Source organism: Coturnix japonica, chromosome 3 (genome assembly GCF_054131305.1).
Source record: "Coturnix japonica strain WE chromosome 3, WE-NBRP24, whole genome shotgun sequence".
NCBI lineage: Eukaryota > Metazoa > Chordata > Aves > Galliformes > Phasianidae > Coturnix > Coturnix japonica.
This window is the reverse complement of record NC_140665.1, coordinates 11,695,926-11,714,670: the sequence shown is the minus strand read 5'-3', so window position 1 is coordinate 11,714,670 and position 18,745 is coordinate 11,695,926. Positions and strand designations below refer to the sequence as shown.

General features: G+C 40.5%; 2 protein-coding genes across 15 annotated transcripts in view; one reads left to right on the top strand and one right to left on the bottom strand.

Moving 5' to 3' along the window:
* LHCGR (luteinizing hormone/choriogonadotropin receptor) overlaps positions 1-16,545 on the top strand; it is a 32,892-nt gene extending 16,347 nt beyond the window's left edge. For 5 of the 14 annotated variants that reach the window (XM_015856838.2, XM_015856839.2, XM_085542724.1 and 2 more), the window contains one exon: positions 1,378-2,730. In XM_015856838.2, coding sequence (XP_015712324.1) covers positions 1,378-2,632 — 1,255 coding nt within the window. In that variant the 3' untranslated portion in view covers positions 2,633-2,730. The other 9 variants (XM_085542726.1, XM_085542733.1, XR_014944472.1 and 6 more) reach the window with 8 other exon arrangements.
* Positions 5,987-18,272, bottom strand: GTF2A1L (general transcription factor IIA subunit 1 like). The gene is made up of 9 exons (XM_015856848.3): positions 17,886-18,272; positions 17,048-17,149; positions 16,377-16,500; positions 14,872-14,927; positions 13,604-13,697; positions 11,541-12,133; positions 9,796-10,077; positions 8,833-8,922; positions 5,987-6,928 (listed from the first exon to the last, which is right to left on the bottom strand). The coding sequence occupies exons 1-9, from the start codon at positions 17,904-17,906 to the stop codon at positions 6,821-6,823; spliced, it is 1,470 nt and encodes a 489-aa protein (XP_015712334.1). The 5' UTR covers positions 17,907-18,272; the 3' UTR covers positions 5,987-6,820.
* Positions 18,273-18,745: the final 473 nt, after the last annotated feature.

Here is an 18,745-nt window from a genome sequence, read left to right as displayed (position 1 = left end):
TGCAAATATTATTTCATGGATGAGTTGAAGGATTTGCAAATATTCACATCTCCTGCTAAATGGGAGACCTGGGGGCTTCTCTTTAACCATGACACAGAGTCAGATCATTGCAAAGTCTTGAAAAGACAAAATACCAATACATGCAATACAGCTGAACTGTGATTGATTCACTGAGATCCAGATGAACACGGGTTCAAGATTCTTAGGCTTGAAGGCTGCAAATTCTAAAGTTTGGGAACCACAACAGGAAACTGGCTGAAAATCATGAGTTCTATTACAAGGGAAGGTTGCACATGGTAGAATGCTTATGCAGCCTCTCAGAAAATCACAGTTTTATTTAATTAATAAATCAAACACATTCTCTGCTCTTCCAGTTTAAGCCAGATAAGTAAAAGACATTGGGCAGTTTTCCATGAAAGTAGAGCTAAGGCAACAAGATTGGCAAGGTATTTACCTAACAAGAATAGCTGAAAAACAACCCAGCTTTATCTGCCAGTTACAAACCAGCTCCAGAAAGAAAGATTAACATACAGCCTTCAGAAACTGTAGAAGGTTAAGCACGTATTTCAGTTGTCCTAAACCTAAGACTTCTGTAAACCACCGCCCTCAATAGGGATGTTTTCCAGGTCTCACATTGAAGACTGAGTGTCTGTCTGCCAAACACCGTGATATCAGTAGCTATTCTGGCAGGGAACTGGAGAAAACAGCACTTGCTTTCAAAATGTTTCTTTTGTGATAGGTTTATTGACGCTTTGATAGGTTTACAGATGACCTGGAGATTAGAGATCACTCTAGAACACCTAATACATTTATATTTAGGCATTTTCCCAGTCTGAACTTCATGTATTCCTAGCTATTGCCATACTCTATCTAGTTAATGATGCACACCTTACTCTGTAATACTGCAATCAAATTTCTCAGCACTTTGCAACCCACATGTAGTCTCAGACTTTGTTGAGTGTTTCCTAGGGGAGGAAAAGGAGCAAAACTAAAATCCTTCAGTTATTTTAGTTTCTATAACAATCTGATAAACCCATACACATAAAATCTATGATCCATACATTCAAGTGATACTATGATTTGAACTGCAGTCTACTGGCAGACTGAGAAAGATGGCTCAATTACAAAGCAGTCAAGATGAAGTGCTTACAAATAGGTAAGCTGGGTGAGAAAGCATTTATGTGGATGAAACCACAACCCGAGTTTGCTACCCCAGCAAAAAGCATGCTTACAGGAGCTTTGATGCTTGTAAATGCTCAGTGGAAACAAATATAAGAAAGTGTTTTAAAACAACTGTCAACTGTTATAGAGTGCAACATGTAACAAATAGCTCACTTCTATGAGGGGGCTGGGGGGGGGCTGTTGTTATTTTAATAGCTACAGAGATGCTTCTTTCAACACATCACTGTGGCCAGAAGAAAAGCACACGTACCCACTTGGACCAGCAGAAGAAACCTTTCCTTACAGCTACTCAACTATTTTTGATGAGGATGAAATGACTGGCTTTGACTTTGAGTATGACTTCTGTCAGCCCAAGATACTGACATGCACTCCAGAACCAGATGCCTTCAATCCCTGTGAAGACATTCTAGGATACAGCTTTCTCAGGGTCCTGATCTGGTTCATAAACATCCTTGCCATTGCTGGCAACTTTATTGTGCTCCTCGTCCTCATAACCAGCCACTACAAGCTCACGGTTCCTCGATTCCTCATGTGCAACCTCTCCTTCGCTGATTTTTGCATGGGGCTTTACTTGCTGCTCATTGCTTCAGTGGACGCTCAGACAAGTGGGCAGTACTACAACCATGCCATAGACTGGCAAACAGGCAGCGGCTGCAGCACTGCTGGTTTTTTCACCGTCTTTGCAAGTGAGCTCTCTGTGTACACACTAACAGTGATCACCATAGAAAGGTGGCATACCATCACCTACGCCATGCAGCTGGACCGAAAGCTACGGCTGCGGCACGCCGTGCCCATCATGCTTGGTGGCTGGGTGTTCTCCATCCTGATAGCGGTGCTGCCACTGCTGGGGATCAGCAGCTACATGAAGGTCAGCATCTGTTTGCCCATGGATATTGAAACAGGGCTTTCCCAAGCCTACATATTGCTGATCTTAGTGCTCAACGTCGTAGCCTTCATTGTCATTTGTGCTTGTTACATCAAGATATACATCGCCGTGCAGAACCCTGAGCTGGTAGCTGCCAATAAAGATACTAAGATCGCCAAGAGAATGGCCATACTGATCTTCACGGATTTTACCTGCATGGCCCCAATCTCCTTCTTTGCCATATCTGCTGCCATTAAGGTGCCTCTCATCACTGTGACAAACTCCAAGATTCTGCTGGTTTTATTCTACCCAGTCAACTCCTGCGCAAACCCATTTCTGTATGCAATTTTCACTAAAGCATTCCAAAGAGATTTCTTTCTGCTGATGAGCAAACTAGGTTGCTGTAAGAGCCGAGCAGAGCTCTATCGAATGAACTACTTCTCCGCTTACACCTCCAACTGCAAAAATGGCAGCTCAGCCCCAGGCCCCAGTAAAGCCTCACAGGCACTGCTGCTTTTGTCAGCTTCAGAGAAACTGTGCAAAACAAGACGCTCTACAAAGAAAAGCCAGCCAGAGTGCCCATAGGTGCTGTGCTCTACGGTGCCAGCTGCAGTTATTTCCACCAAGCAGGGATTGCTTCATATCATGAACATCTCACGATAAATAAAATCATGAGTCAGTAATTCTTATGCAGCATTACTGTTCTGAAGTTCAAAGCGATGTCTTCCCTTCTCTAGTAACCATAGGCACAGAAGGAGATTAGTAGGTGAATTAGGTGACATACTTCTTCAGGGAGAACCAAGGGAATCCTGCAGCAGTCAAGGTGCTCTTCAGGTTAATGGGTACTGTGGTCATTACAGATCTGCTTCCCTGCAGTAGTACCTGTCTGCCACCCCTCATCCTTTCTTTTCCACTCCCACCAGCTGTGCTGACATCCTGGGGAGTTTAAAGAATGAAGCCCTAAAGAAGATGCCTCCTATACACTTCATCAACAGAAGTATCCAATTACACAAGCACATACACCTGGTTAAGAATAGTGTTCACCAAGCAATGGTTTGTAAAGACATCACCAAAAAGACTGGACCTGCTGAATCTTTGCTGAATATTTGTTGCTAGCAAAGTCACATTAGATCTTACTTGGAGCCTATGGGTAATTCATTTAAAAATAGAAAAAAAGTTAACCCACATGCAGCCATGTATGACCCAGAAATGGAAAGAAAGGAAATGCAATAGCTGCAGAATGCCAAGCGCGCTACATAGTAGTATATTTTGTATATCAGGTGCACCCACACTGGCCACCTAAGCTGTTAAGGGCCCCTATCAGCTCAGCAGCAGGATAGGTTCTGTCTTGTTTTCTCTCCAGGGACAATATAGTGCCCTATCCAAATCTGCCCCGTCTCCAGTGTCACTGACGCTAATGGCATTCAGGATGCCCTCACATTCCAATCTCATTCCCAGCAGACAGAGTAGAACAGTTACTTAGCAGCAAATGTGTTTTCCTATTGAAAACTATCATTTTTTTTCCACCACACATTTTCTGAGGGTAAGGAGATCCAGATTTGTGGCTGCATTCCCAATTTAAACAAGAATTGACAAGAACAAAGTTCTTTTGTTACTGCAGCATAACAAAGGGGCTTAGTTATTGGCCTCCAGAAAATCTCATAGTCCTGTGGACGAAAAGATATTCAACAGCCAGGGCCTGCAAATCAAGCCTCTTCACCAGTTACTTACTCTTGAAAGGTTGCTTGGATTCACCATCTCTCATGTGAAGAGCAGATGAGTGCTCAGTCACCAGACCAAACTGGTCACTTAAGACCAACATGTGGCAGTTTGTTTTTCCTTCTGTGAAACAAACATGTTTTATCCAGGCTTGTGATTCAAGTTCTGGAGTATTAGATAACATTCAGTAGATAAAATACCTGAAGACAGATCCTCAGTGGAACATTACTTCCTCCACAACAAATGCGGCCTATAACAGGCCCTTGAAAGGGCAGACTACAGTTGCCAAAACACAGCACTGCAAATTAGATTAGCTTCACACTAATGACAAGGATTCTTTGTGCTGCTGACTGGTTTAGTATTAGCTTATAATTCCATTAATTAGAAATAACATCTCCAACCCTCCCTAACCTTCCACTTAATGCCATGCTTTCAATCAGAATAACAGCTCAGGAACAGGTGACATACACATGGGGAACAAAGCAGGACTGAGAAGCAGAGGAAACTATTAGATCTGTGGTTTAGCAAGCAGTAAAAATTCCAAATGAGACACGTATTTGTACATATCAGATCCTGAGCTTGCAGACAAGGAAACAGGACTACCTGTACAAGGAACAGGGGAAAAAACACAAGACAGGACAAAACTCTGTGTGCCCAGTAAACACCAAATGATTTACTTATACTGCAGTTCATCAGGGTGAAAAAGCTCACCCATATCTCAAACTTTTCAACACACAAAAATGAGAAAGTAAATAAAAACAATAATTTACTAGTGACTTAGAGTCACACTGAGTTTCTCATACAAGTTACATGTATTCTATTTCATTATTCCTAGTAAGCTTCCTTCTGTAGTGTAAAGCTTTAGGCAGACATTAATTGAAGCACCTTCAATGATCACAACTGATATTGTGGACATACCTTGCCGTATCTGCAGCAATGCATTTGCTAGACTGTAAGCAGTGACAATCAAAAGCATTAAACTATTAAGATCAAAAGCACTCTTATCTGATCACTGCCCAAAGCATAGGTTAAAGCAATTAGCTAACTGAGCTTACATTTTAATTAGGACAGCTTAGAAGAGAAAGAAAAATCATTTCCTACTCCAGTCATGTCCCAGCAGCCATGCACAGACCAACTCTGAAAAGAGACAAGGAGAGGTCAGATGAGGTGCTCATAGCACTGGCTCATCACCTTCATTTAGAAGCAGCCTTTAACCTGCTGTACACTGTAACCAGAAAGATGCAGCAGTTCATCTTTAGAACTAGCTGGTGCTCTTTACCACCTAATTTTACCGGGACTAGCAAAGGGAGGCCCTGTTCTCAGCAGAGTCATTCAGGGACTGAATGGTGCACATCCAGTCACACCCCCTAAATCCATCTTTCTTGTGCTGCACTCTTCCTGCTTCCAGGCTTACTCAGCCTGGAGAAGATTCCTGGATTACCTCCTTGACCTTCCACACCAGAAAAAGGCCTACAAGAAAGCTGGAGAAGGGCTTTTTGTCAGGGATTAGAAGGGGTAACGGCTTTAAACCAAAAAGGGATAGGAAGAAGATATCTCAATGTCATTTGCACTAGGCTTCACATCATTATGAACAATGGTTGGTTTTCTTTCATTTCTTCCCCACATTCCTTCTCTTCAGCTTTCTCATTAAGTTTCCTTCTCAAGGAAACAGAATCCTCCCAGGGAGTAGAGAAAAACACAATCATAGAATGGCCTGGGTTGAAAAGGACCACAATGATCATCCAGTTTCAACCCCCTGCTATGTGCCGGGTCACCAACCACCAGACGAGGCTGCCCAGAGCCACATCCAGCCTGGCCTTGAATGATGCCTCCAGGGATGGGGCATCCACAGCCTCCTTGGGCAACCTGTTCCATTGTCTCATTACTGTCTTCCTTCAGCAGATGCAGCTAGGACAGATGGTTGCCAGACTCACTGAGTGACACTGCCACTGCTCTTCTAGCAGACTGACACAGTTCCAAGTCAGCCTGGCATTTAACTTTAATGTTGCCCTACAAGAAACAGGAGTTAACTAGGAAAAAGCTGCAGCTACAGAGAGGGCCTGAACCTAAGGACACAGAACTTTATATTTTTAGAGGAACTAACATGAAACTAACATTCAGTACTGCTGGGAATGCAATGTCCACAGCAGGGTGAGCTACTGTCACATGCATGGCTTCTACACATTTCTCTAAAGACAGGAAAGAAACAACCCTCACTGCTAGAGGAGTATACAAGATGACTTGTTTTATTATGCACAATTTGCATCATTCACAGCCTGCTGGTCTATAGTCAGAGAATGTAGTTGATGCACGCAGAACCAAAGTTAAATGATTTCACATTGACAGTGAAAATAAATCACATTCCAATGTTAAAAAATAAAATCACAGAATTCATTACATCCCAGCAGACAGAGAAAATATAGAATAAGCAATAATAGTTGTCATATATTGAGCTCAAGGATCTTCCACCCACATTCCCCAACTTGCATGTAAAATACCTGAAGCTGAAGCCAAAAAAAAAGACCACCACAAATTAACAACGAAAAAAAAAAGGGGGGGGGGGGGGGGGGAAAGAAAGAAGGAAGAGAAAAATACTCAGCTGAAAGAGCCCCAAGTTTCATACTTGCATAGATGTTAAATTTCAGTCTTCAAAAATAAACATCACTTACAACCATGTCGTTTTATAGTTCAGGTCCTACTCTAGCTCTTTTTTAAGAAAAAACGTAAGGGAACAGAAACAACAAAACCCCAATTTACTTACATAAGGTCATTCAGTATTCTATGGCTTTCCTGAATTACTAACAAACACAACACTGTAGTCTTTAAAGCTTTGCAATTCAACAGCACCTTTGACTGGAAAAGTAATGGAATAATCAGAAAAGATTGTTTATCAGTTCACAGTACTATTTTAATTTGCATGCATAGGCAACAAAGGTTTTACATATTTTAGCTAACTGTATGGGATTTTATGGCAAAATATAGAAAGTCCAGTTGTTTCACAGATGGTTTGTAAAGGAGTAATTCCAGTCTTAACATACATACGACAGTGAGGTTTCACCACTCTGCATCTCCAATAGCTTTTGCAAAAACATAGTCTTTACCATCAAAGGACATCACTCCATCTTTTAAGAAGAACTTCCATTTGTTTTTACTTCTATGTATCTGATGATAGAAAAAAAACACCATATTAGACCAAAAAAAAAAGGGTTTTTTAAAGCACAAATTGTATGCAAAATTTGATTCACTTTTAAAATACTGATAGCTCCAAACACATGAGATGCTCTTTGAAAATGCCACAGATAATCAATAAAGGCAGTGGTCATCAACTGTTCATCTCAAATTCCTTGCCTTCTCCAGGGAATGACTTCCTGAATCTTAGTCTTATCACATTCTAAATTTCCCCATCTCCCTTTAAAAAAACTCATTATAAAACAACCCTCTTACCCCCTCATCTACACCATCCAGAAGGGAAAGCAAACTGTGTGAAAGCATTAAAAAAAAAGCAACATAAATTCCGCACCACTGCCCATAATTACTGTACCACACCTTCCAAACAAGTACAGCTTAACCACAATGCAGTCATTTCCTTTTCCCATGTGCATGGCAAAGCAGTACTGCATGCACAAAAGATGGAAGGGCGATGCTAAGAACAGAAGGATGTTGCTCAAAAAGCAAAAATTGCCATACAAAACAGCAAGATGGACTTTGCATGTTATTTTTTAAAGGCCTGCAAGAAGATCCATACTACAGGAAGATTACATTTGATAGTAAATAGCAAAGAAGCATCTCTATGTTTCCCGTGCTGTAAGCATCAGCTTATCTTCAAATGCAGGAAAAGTGGGAACAGGAAGAGAAAGGACAGCCATTTCACTTTTGGCATTCTTTTACAGGTAACAAGATAATTTCATGAGTAACTGTTTCCATCTACTTTCTATTACATCCATATTTGTATTAAATCTATGTTGGAAAAGGGGAAGTTACCAACATCTCCCTCAACTTCTCTAACTGCCAATTTCCAGTGACACCCGACATTAAATTTCCTATAGACTTACTTAGTGTTGAACTTCATATCAGTTTAAGAAGAAAAATCGGTTTGGTGTTTTAACTCATTACAGACAAAAGTTGCTATAGATGTGAAATCCACTACCTATAGCACTCATAGTATCAAATGAAGTTATGATGCTTCAAACCTTTGTGTACTAGTATACCTGCAACAACACGGGCTCAATTTCTGATGCCTTTTCCACATACATCCCTGCAGCTATATCCTCCAAAGTAACTGTTTTCAGAAGCTTATCTGTTGCACTTTACTAAAGACAGTTTTCTTAGGAACCCACTGTTTCCTAGAACACAGATCCCTTTAAGGCAGACATAGCTGAACATACAAGAATTATCACAAGTCTCTTATGAAAGTGTAAAAGCCAGGTCAACCTTTGCAAACTATTGGACGTATTATTCCACATTTGCTTTGGAAATAAGATATGTATCTGGCTTTGTCAGCCTTTAAGCTATAGACATGTAAATGTCCAAAACAAACCAAAAACTTCATTTGATCTCTGAGAACTCAAAAATCAGGCTATATTTTCAATATTGAAAACAAAAGAGGGCAAAATGGCCCTTACCAACTGTTTAGTTTTTCAGACAACAGAATTCTTGTACTAAAATCTTTCAAAAAGCACTTCAAAGACAGAACTAGGAATGGTTCTGTTACACACTGGTTACACACTTTTTTTCTGTTATCCATTCCAAAAATCCTAATCTATGGCTGAAATGCAGCCACGCATCCAAGGAGCTGTTTGTGTTACTTAGACATTAAGGAAGCACATAAGCTTTCACAGGTTTACAAATCTTCATTTTGAAACATTTGACCTCTTCCTCTTTCCCCTTAATGGGCCCTTATGAGCAGTTTGATTGTCCTCATTACAGAGAGCAGCACAAGTCTTCAGACTACTGTCAGCTAAACAATCTATTACATCATTAGCTTTTCTATAAAAGGCACCAAAAGCAGACCAGATATGAAGATATTTAAAGCAGGTAAGGGACAAAAATAAAACTACATACCATACCTTCTCATACTGGCAAACTATCACATTGTTGGTGTCAAACAAGTCTGCAACGTCCAGGTCACTGACATCATCAGCAGAATTTAATGGGTCCTAGAGAATAAGATTGCATTTAAGAAGTACTTTATACATCCTTGCAAAGGAGTGTTGAATACACTTGACGTTATACACAACAATAAAGTTTAACACTCAAAGAAACAAGACCTAGAGGCTATGAAAAAAAACCACATTGTACAAAGCTCATTTGTAAGCACCTTCACATGTCTATATTCTCAAAAACTAAAAGATTCTTGCTCTGAACAAAAAACAAAACGTGCCAGAACAAACAAACAATGTAAAACAAAGCAGAACTGCTAAATGCCAAAGCAACACCTGGTAACCAGTATACTCATCAATTGATGTATATTGCCCAGTGATGTGGTTGATATTCCGCCCCTGGAGACTCTCTAGGGGAGGCTGGATCAGGATCCAACTCTAAGGATTCTAAGATTCTATGTTACATTTTATTTCAGATTTTACAAGCTGATGCTCTTGTGAATCTCAAGAACACATACACACAACAACATCTACTCCTGGGAAACAAATACACTTGTATCACACTGTTCTCTATCCAGTTCTCTGTGGCTTTCCAGATGGAAAAATAAAAATAGATTACTATCCTAATCTTACTCAGAACTAAAAGAATTCAATTCCAGTAAAGGCAGGCTTTCACCAGAGTTTTAATTCTGCTAATTAAGTATTTCAACTGATCCAGTAAACATTTGACATCTCAATACCTTTCACTTGTTCACAGTCCTCCTAACAAGCTCTCTAGTAATTCCTCAGCAGCACCTTCCCTTGAGAAGCACCACCTAACTATGCACTGTCTGCACTAAACTCCACAGGAGCTGTCGTATCCACCTCAAACACTGAGTTGCTGGACCTACTTTATTTTAACATCCTCCACAAGGCTTGAAAGTAAATTACCTCCTCAACAATGTCTGCCTGGGACTCTTCATTGCCACAGCTGCTGCTAGACTCAGAGTTTGAAATACTGTCAGCTTCTTCATCTTCTTCATCCTCCAGAATCTTCAGACCCTCTGATTCAATAATGTCAATGAATTCATTCTTTTCTATGCCGTTTGTATGTGGTACTTCTTTCTTGGGGGAACCATCACAAGTTCCATCTAGCTGAATTATGCCTTCAGTGTCACTGGAGATACCCTTCTCTGATTGTAAATCAGATTCCACCTGCTCAGTAGGTTCCATCTGACAAGAATAAAAAAGACCAGAGGCAGCCTGTGAATTAGCACCACATGGCTTTCATTGTTCAACATAAAGCCTAAGATTTTTGTTTAATAAGTGCCCTAAATCTTGTTGCTTTAAATGGGAGCTTCAAGTCCTGGCCTACTTGTAAACCAAAGATTGAAAAACCTTGTTCTTACATCTACCTCAAATGGAATCAATGTCAAATATTCCCTTAGTAACACAGAGATGCATTTTCTTAGACTTCTCTTTAAACACTATTGTAGTCAAACAACTTGAACAGCTTCTTTAGAAGAGATACTCATGCTGGCGTCTAGAAGTTCTACTGCAAAAGAAATCCTGATAACTTGAGTATATCTTATTTCCATAAAGCCAAGATGCATTCATCCCTTTCCCTCATTTCAAAACGCATTTTTAAGTAAGTTATAAAAAGATGAGGGATTAAACACTTCAGCTCAAGTTACTGCTCATAAAAGCATTAGAATTTCTGAACAGGGAACTCACAAGAGTGTAAAAGGGTTTTAAAACCTCAGTGATCTTTGGTTTCACATTCAGTTTTTACTGTAACACCAAACTGACGTCCACATACAGCTTCTAAATCAAGAAAGTAAAACTACATGTTGAGCTTCCGTTCTTCCTGCAGTCTTCATCAACTTGCCCAAGTATAGATGAGCAAGATAAGATGACTTTCTATCGACAGTCATTTTTCATTACTGACATTTAGTTTGTATTTAATAAATTTGCCTCAATTTCATATAAACAGAACAACTCAAAGTCAGCATACCAGCCTCAACTTGTAATATGTTCAAGCCATTGCTGGAACAAAGACTAATGAAGCAAAGACAGAGGTTTTGTTAAATAAAATCATTTCAGTTTTCCAACACAGCTTTAACTGGATTCTAGTTTGTCAGGATTTTCCCCCCCATGAAAAAACATCTCCTTCCTGCAGATTCTCACTTATGAGATCTGACTTTTCATACTCAGCATGGACTCAAAGTAAGTTATTTACTCTTCATACATTGTGAGTTAAAACTAAACTCTGTTGGCATTCCAAAAGCAATCTGATCACAACTGGCCACTCTCCACAAGCAGATTCAGCATCACAAAGACACCGTAGTTTTAAAAGCATCATTCATGTCTGCTCAGAGGCCAGAAAAATCTCAAAAAACAGTCTATAAATCTATGAATGCATTATAACTATCCAACACACTCCAGTGTTTTTTAGATTGGCATTTTATTCAATCCAATTTTTTTCAGCAGTATTAATGACCCAGCTTCTGCATGTAAAAATAAGCAGTCAGCTGCTCCATTCAATACAGGCCCAACACCAACCTTAAAAATTATACTCCTCATTATCATTCAGCTGCTTACAGATGCATTTGATAACACCTCATTCAAAGCTTGTTCTTCACACAACCATCTACTACAGATGCATTTTCACCAGCTTAGAAATAAAAGGCTCCTACCTTGTCTGTGGAGGCCTCGCTGTCCTGGTCTTTCAGAGCAGCGTTATCATCTAAACTTTTGCCCCTTATAATCAGCTCAATTATATCATCAGACACCTGCTGTTGCACTGATTCCTGAGGCTTCACATCTAACTGCCCCTCCACATCTGGCTGCAGTACACTGCCTGGGTCATTTGCCAAGGATTCAGCAGGAGAAAACACTTCAGAAGATCCTGAAGTAAACACAAGTGTATGAAGACTGCTGTATTGGGATTTTTCTGTTAACTCTGCACACTGATTCAACACTGTGTTAGTTGCAGTCTCCTGCTGACTCACTGCAGGCTGCTGAAACAGCACAGTATCGGTGGAATTCTCTGGGTTTTTATTCTGCAAGGCACTCGGTTGAAATACCACAGTCTGCTGGACTTCAGTCTTCAGGGTTTGCGATGTTTCAGCAGTTGCCTGGACAGAAGATGTTCCCATGGGCGCAATGCTAGCAACATTTGTATTCAGAACTGAAGGTTGGCCAATCTGCTGAAGAGGATGTTGCAGAATAGTTGCATCTCCTTGGCCATGTGCAACCATAACAGGCATATTTACTTTATAAAGCTGCCCTACAAAGAAAAGGGTGAAAAACTGCTTTGTAAGGTTGAACTACAGAAACAATAGGAAATACCCAGGTGCTGCGGTTTAACCCAGCAGTAGCTAAGCATAACAATCATTAATTCACTCTCCACCTACCTGGTGGAATGGGAGAAAGAATTAGGAAGAAACAACAACAACAAAGTAGAACATGTGGGTTGAGAGAAAAACAAGTTACTAAGATAATGAAGAAGGGAAAACGGTCATAGTTACAATAATTACATATCTATATCATATATAATTATCTTTATTATATGATAATATATATAATTTATAACTGTGATCCTTTTCATTATGTTAGTATATATAAAATGTGCATATATACATAAACATATATATGTGTGTGTATGTATACACACACACATGCATATATAAAATAAGTGATGCACAAGCAATCACTCATCACCTGCCAATTAATATGCAGCCACTCCCCAAGCAGCAGCCCACCTAATGAATTCCCCCTTCTTATTTTCCCCTCCCCAAAATACCCTTTTGCATGATGCTACATAGCATACAGTATCTCTTTGGCTAATTTAGGTCAGCCACCCTGGTTCTGTTCCCTCCCTACAGTCTGTGCCTCCCAACCACCCTCCTGGCAGGAAAAGCTGAGAAAACTGAAACACCCTCAGCTCTGAACAGCACTGCTCAGCAACAACCAGGAGCAGCAGTGTGTTATCAACATTGATTTTCTTCTGAAACAAAAGCGTAGCATTGTATCAGATTCTATGAAGAAAAATAACTGTCCTAGATTAAACTAAGGCACCAGGCAATAAATAAATAAAGAAACAGGAGGTATACAAAGTAGTACTCTTCCTAACCACAGTTTGACGCAATTAAGAGCCTAGAGGCTTCTTGAATCAAAGCTTCTATCTAGACTACCATGCTTAATACCCACTTATGGCTTGGGCCTCCACAGTACCCTATGGAAGCAAGTCCAATAGTTTTAATGAAACAATAACCTGATCCCCATGTACAGAGATAGTTCATTCTTTAAAGGCCCTATCAGCATCCCCACAAAAAAAGGAAAAAATAACCAAAGTACGGATACTAAGATTTCATAAGAAATCAATTCAATTCTGAAATACCAAAATGCCATTACTAGTTTAAAAACAGGAAGACAGCCCCTCATAGAGAACAAGGAGCTATTGATGCCCAGACTGACAAAGGTATGCATTTGTCAGCAGCTGTAAAACAAACTAAAAAGGCATCACCTGGCAGCCCATCTTAAGTGATGTTGCAAGTATATACAACTGACACACCAACTAATCAACATAATTACTTCCTCCATGCAGCAATTACAAGCTACAAAGGAAGAGGAGGATAGCTGGCTCTAACCATCTATACTTTAACTTCGCATTTATTTTATCTACTGCACTCAGGACCATCTATATCCATATACAATCGATGCACTGTAATGTGTTACAGCTCCTCTTTTATCTTACCAGAGGCTGTCTGCAGAGTCAGTCCAGCTGGTACATGTATGGGATAAGCAACACTGGAAGGGAGAGTAAGAGTTGCGCCTTTCTGTGAAGCACCCTAAGAAATGCAAGAAGTTTATTAAGTAACAGCACATACCTTATAGCCCTAAATGTCACAATTAATATGCCCGCAGGATAAACAAATGACAGCCTTCTTGTAATCACCATTACCAAAGACTTGCTTCAGATTTTTGATATATATGCCAGTAAAGTTAATTGCAAAGCTAATGGCTTGCCCCAAGTTCTTCCAGTTATCATATACTGAAAATTAACAAACCACCTGCAGACCCTCAATGAGCACATCATCCAGAACGATACCTTCCCACTCACAGCCTCTTTTACCTAAGCTTATGCACACTGTACTTATGCACACTTCTCACCTAGGCCTATGAAGACACTTGACATCATTCTCTTTTCTCCTGGAAAGAAAAGAGTTGGATATAAAGTTCCCTTTCAAACTAGCTGCCCCTGGGAAATGCACATTTTAAATCAGGGAACTCACGTGTTACACAAACACCTTCCCAATATTGTATTTCAGCTTGGCAAGCTCATTATCTGGAGGCTCAGGAGGCACTCAATACATTCATCATGCTCTGACAATACCTCCCTCCCCTCCCCTAACAAGTTCTGCTGTGCCAAGAAGTCAGAGCCTATCACTCCAAAAACACCCACATTTGTCCATTTTCCACACCTCATGGATACTGCTGCTTCCAACTTGACTAGTGGCAGCATCTCCCAACCACATATTACTTTTAACACTCACTACTAAGAAAACTGTTGCACACACACACACATTTTCAGTACTACCAATCTGTGGGCTAAATCTATGCAACACGTTTTCCAGCACACTTCTGGCTCCACCACTTGCAAAACCAGCTGATACATCTCCATCCTTTTTCCACTGCTTAGGCAGTAACCGAGCCCTCCCTCCATTGAACTCTTAGCTTTTGTATGGTTTTCATCCAAACAAGAGAACTAGGCATGACACACTGAGTTTCTTCAGCTGTGGATTCTCTGCCAGCAAGATTCCTGTTCCCTTGCCTATCACTCCATGTTGTACAGTTAAAATAGTTATGAGAAATGCTAACTTTCTCAGCTCCTAAACATTGCCCTTTAGCATCTATGCATGGGAAATACTTCATATCTGCCTCCATACAAGCCTGTTAACAACTGACAAGTTTAAATATTTAGAATTTGAAGTAATCAGAACAGAAGTCACTACAGCTCCATACCAGGTCTGCTGCCACCAAATGCTGAAAGCCTCCTCCAGTTGAGATAACTAAAGGAGCTGTAAAAAGGGGAAAAGAATTTTAAAAAGCTTGTTTAGAAAGAATGCCTCAGAAACAGTTGAACATTCAGTTATTTAGAGCATGCAGTCCTGAAACTAAAGTAGTCTAACTTCGGTTCGTACTTGTTAGATCTACAAATAAGCACATCTAGATAAAGCTGCTGGATATACTTCCTTTTAGATTGCTTTGAGGCTCATGCAGAACTCCAGGTGTCAGGTTATATCTTAATAAGGAAAACATGCATATTATTTAAAGTTCTATTAAAAGATTTTGTTGTAAAGATATTTCTATACAATGAACTTCAGAAGTCGGCAGTGTAAAAGCTAAGTATGCCATTTCTATTTATTAATACAACCAACATAGATAAAACGCACCGCCTTGGCAACATGAAGAACACGTCTAAGTTGTTTTCTGCTCCAGTAAATCTCCAGTGGTGCTAACAGTAGGATGAGTATACAAAAGCATGAATACTGACTTAAAAAACAAGTCAAAGGTAAAGCTTATGCAAACTTCAGGTGAAGAAGAATCTATGTATCCTTAACTGGTTTGAAAATATAGGACAATTCAAATTCTACAGAAAAACAGGCACAAAATATTAAAACTTCCCTGAATTCAACAGATTTGATTGTGCTTTTCCAAAACATAGGATTAATGAAGTTAATTAAATATAAAGCTTCCAATGATAACAAACAACAACAAAGCCCAAATGTATTTCCCCTTTAATAACGTGGGATAAATAATTTTCATTATTCACCATCACATATGGTTTTTGTTCTTTGTCGGGAAAGGTCTTTGCCCACTCTCACAGGGATAAGCCTCAGCTGGGTATTCCATCCCACCATGAGATTACCACAGTGCTCAGGTGCACCGCTGAAGCTTTAATCAAGGAGAGTTAAGTCCTGCTGGCTGAGCCCATGTAGAAGTCACATTCCCCTGTGCATTGTGAATGCTGTTTTTAACGTAAGTCACCAAAATGACAAACCAAAAACTTGCACTCTGTTTAAGTAAGGGCTTGAATTTCAAATTTGAATTTGAAGATGTTCAGAACTAGACTCAACTCCAACATGACAGATGAGCTCCAGGGCACAAGCATGTCACATAACCCCCAGCACACATTGTGCCATACATTATAAGGGATGCAAAAAAACACATCTGGTGAATCTGCAACTGAAGGCTATTTTGGGACTAGAGGTAAGAAGATAAATATTCTCTTCATGTTTCCCTGTTAGAAATAAGTGGTAGATAAAGTGCATCTAGACATACCTCTACAGCTTTAATCAGAGTTTTTTCCATTACTGGTGAAGCTCTGCTTTCAGAGTGAGACACTGTCCTGCATTACACTAGACATATATGCAAAAGCATGACAAAAATCATTCCAGCATCTTCAGATCTTTCAAAAGGTACTTAAAATACTGAGCTATACTTAAATTGCATTTGCAGAGCCTGACCTGTTGAAGCCTGCAAAACATGATGAAAATTGTGTGGAAACTGTAGAGTTACGCGTGAAGAATGGTGGCTGTGTTTGAAGAGGCCTTCTGTTGCTTTAGACTGCATCACCTTGGTTTCCCAGAGCTGCAAAGATAATATTAAAGTCATGCGATATCAGTTTTAAAACCACATCTTATACGTGAACCAGGTATTTCTAGATTTTCCAAAAGCAGATAATCATAGAATGTGCTCAGATAGAAGCTAACCACAAGGATCTATGAGCCCAATTTCAGGCTGTACATCACCCTATGTCTCAAAGCACTGTCCAAATGCTCCCTGAGCTCAGGGATATGCTCACTGCCCTGGACCACCCGCTCCATGCCCAACCACCACCCTCTGGGGCAGAGCCTTTCCCTAACCCCCCAGCCCTCCCCAGACACAGTGCTCAAGGTGAGGCTGCATAGCAGAGCAGTCCCTTCCTTCAGCCAACTAGCAGTGCTGTAAACAGCAGTAAACCAGTTCTATACAATAAACATGGCTACAATCAATACTAAACTCTGACTTCAGAAGCCCAGTACAGCATTCACAGAACATTTATAAATCTAAGCTAGAGAAAAAAAATGAGACGCTTTAGAAGACAGAGAAGCAGATAAGTACAGAATATTTATTAATACAGGGAAAACCAACAAACCTCCTTCAGGTTTCTCACAACCTGCGCATCTACTCCCTCTTCTGCAAAGAGGTCCTGAATACTTTCTATCACATCTTCAATAACGGACGTGTAGAGTTTAGGCTACGCCAAAAAGAAAAGAAAGAAATCTTTAAATTAAGATGAACAGTAATACTTGAAGTGATAGCATAAAACTAATCTGGCCATATAAACTACTATTCCAAACTGCACAACACAAATCAAGCAGTTCAATACAAGTATTCTGCTAAGCTTCTGCAAGTCTACCAGAAACGCAAGCTCACTTGTTCCTTTAAGCCTACAGGCCCCAATATCGTTCTCATTGTTTGAAACAACAGCACGATGCTGTACAATTGCTAAGTTACAGCAATTTTAACTCTGTAGCTATCAGTGTATATCGTTCAACTTATACTAGGACAGGGCTATAACACAACATTGTATTACTTCATCCCTGCTGTCTTGGAGAGCAGACCAGCTATGCACAAGCTTACAGATGTAGCCATTCAGATCAAAATGGAAGTTAGCAAGCTTTGGGCACCTGAATAGCATACTGATACAAGGGGAAAGACAAAGTTAAGGCAGTACTTGCACTACACACTGCTTTAGAGCGTGTATAGCTATTTACTACAGTACACATCAGGCAACAACCCTATAAAGCAACTGAAGAATGCAATCACTGCCTTCAAATCAGCAAAAATAAAGCAGTGACCAGGAGGAGGGCACCCCTAAACAGCCCCAGTCTGGCTCCCTGTGGGCTCCCTGGTGAAAACCCGCCCCTCCAGGCCAGGGTCAGCCGCTTTTCCCCCTCCCCTCGCTCAGAGGAGCGGCTGCAGCCTCTCACCACGGGGTTGCCGTGAGCCATGGCGGCAACCGCCTGCAACCGCCCCCTTCCGCCTTTATAGCGCCGTTGCCATGGCGGCGCGGCCTGGTTGCCGCCTGCTCCGCTCGAGCCTGGGAGACATGGTGGGCTGGGGGGAGACGGGACTAAGTAACGTGTAGGGAGCTGCTATCAGCAGGGGATGTGGTCATCGTGCTACTCTTTGCTTCTTTTACTTCCAAAGTAGTGCTGCTGTAAGATTGCCTCGTTGCCTACTGATGGAAAGTGCGCTAGCAAAGCTCTACACTGTTATTAATGATAGTATAAACTGGAGAATAAAGTGTTTAAAAAAACGATGCTTTCTTCTGCTCCCACTGAGCTCCTCTTTTCCTCCCTATCCCTTAAACAGCACATAAATTGCCACACGCTGCTTTTCAGCTAAGCGCTGGTTACCAAGACCAAGTTTCCACTTTGAGCTCCAGAGGCCAAAGACACACCAGCAGCTGGACTGTATAAAGATGCCCAGTTTGGACCCAGAACTCCAGCAGAACTTTAAGGCAGTCAGAAAATCCACTGTTTGTTCATCGTGGAAAGGAGGCTTAGTTTTGAGAAGTACACTTGCCTCTGTAGTGCACAAGTATACCTAGGAAAACTGGCTAGAAAAGCATATTATCTTGCTCTAATAAACTCTGAAGTCATTCTTACCTCATAAACAGGGAGAAAGCTGAAGCTCCCAGTTAAGTAGCAGCAATCTGGTACAACTACACAAATGATTGCTTACAATTGCTGCAATCTGTTCATATGTTAACACAGAGATTTACCAATTTAGCAGTTACATCTGGAAAATAATGTTCATTATAATCATGTATGTAGGAAAGGGTATA

Excerpts from the sequence above, each read along its gene's own strand:
- GTF2A1L (XM_015856848.3), bottom strand. The coding sequence starts at position 17,906 with ATGGCTCACGGCAACCCCGTG. Across the intron at positions 16,501-17,047 it reads TTGTGAGAAACCTGAAGGAG|CTCTGGGAAACCAAGGTGAT; the intron begins GTTTGTTGGTTT and ends TTATCTTTGCAG. Across the intron at positions 10,078-11,540 it reads GCGAGGCCTCCACAGACAAG|ATGGAACCTACTGAGCAGGT; the intron begins GTAGGAGCCTTT and ends TATTCTTGTCAG.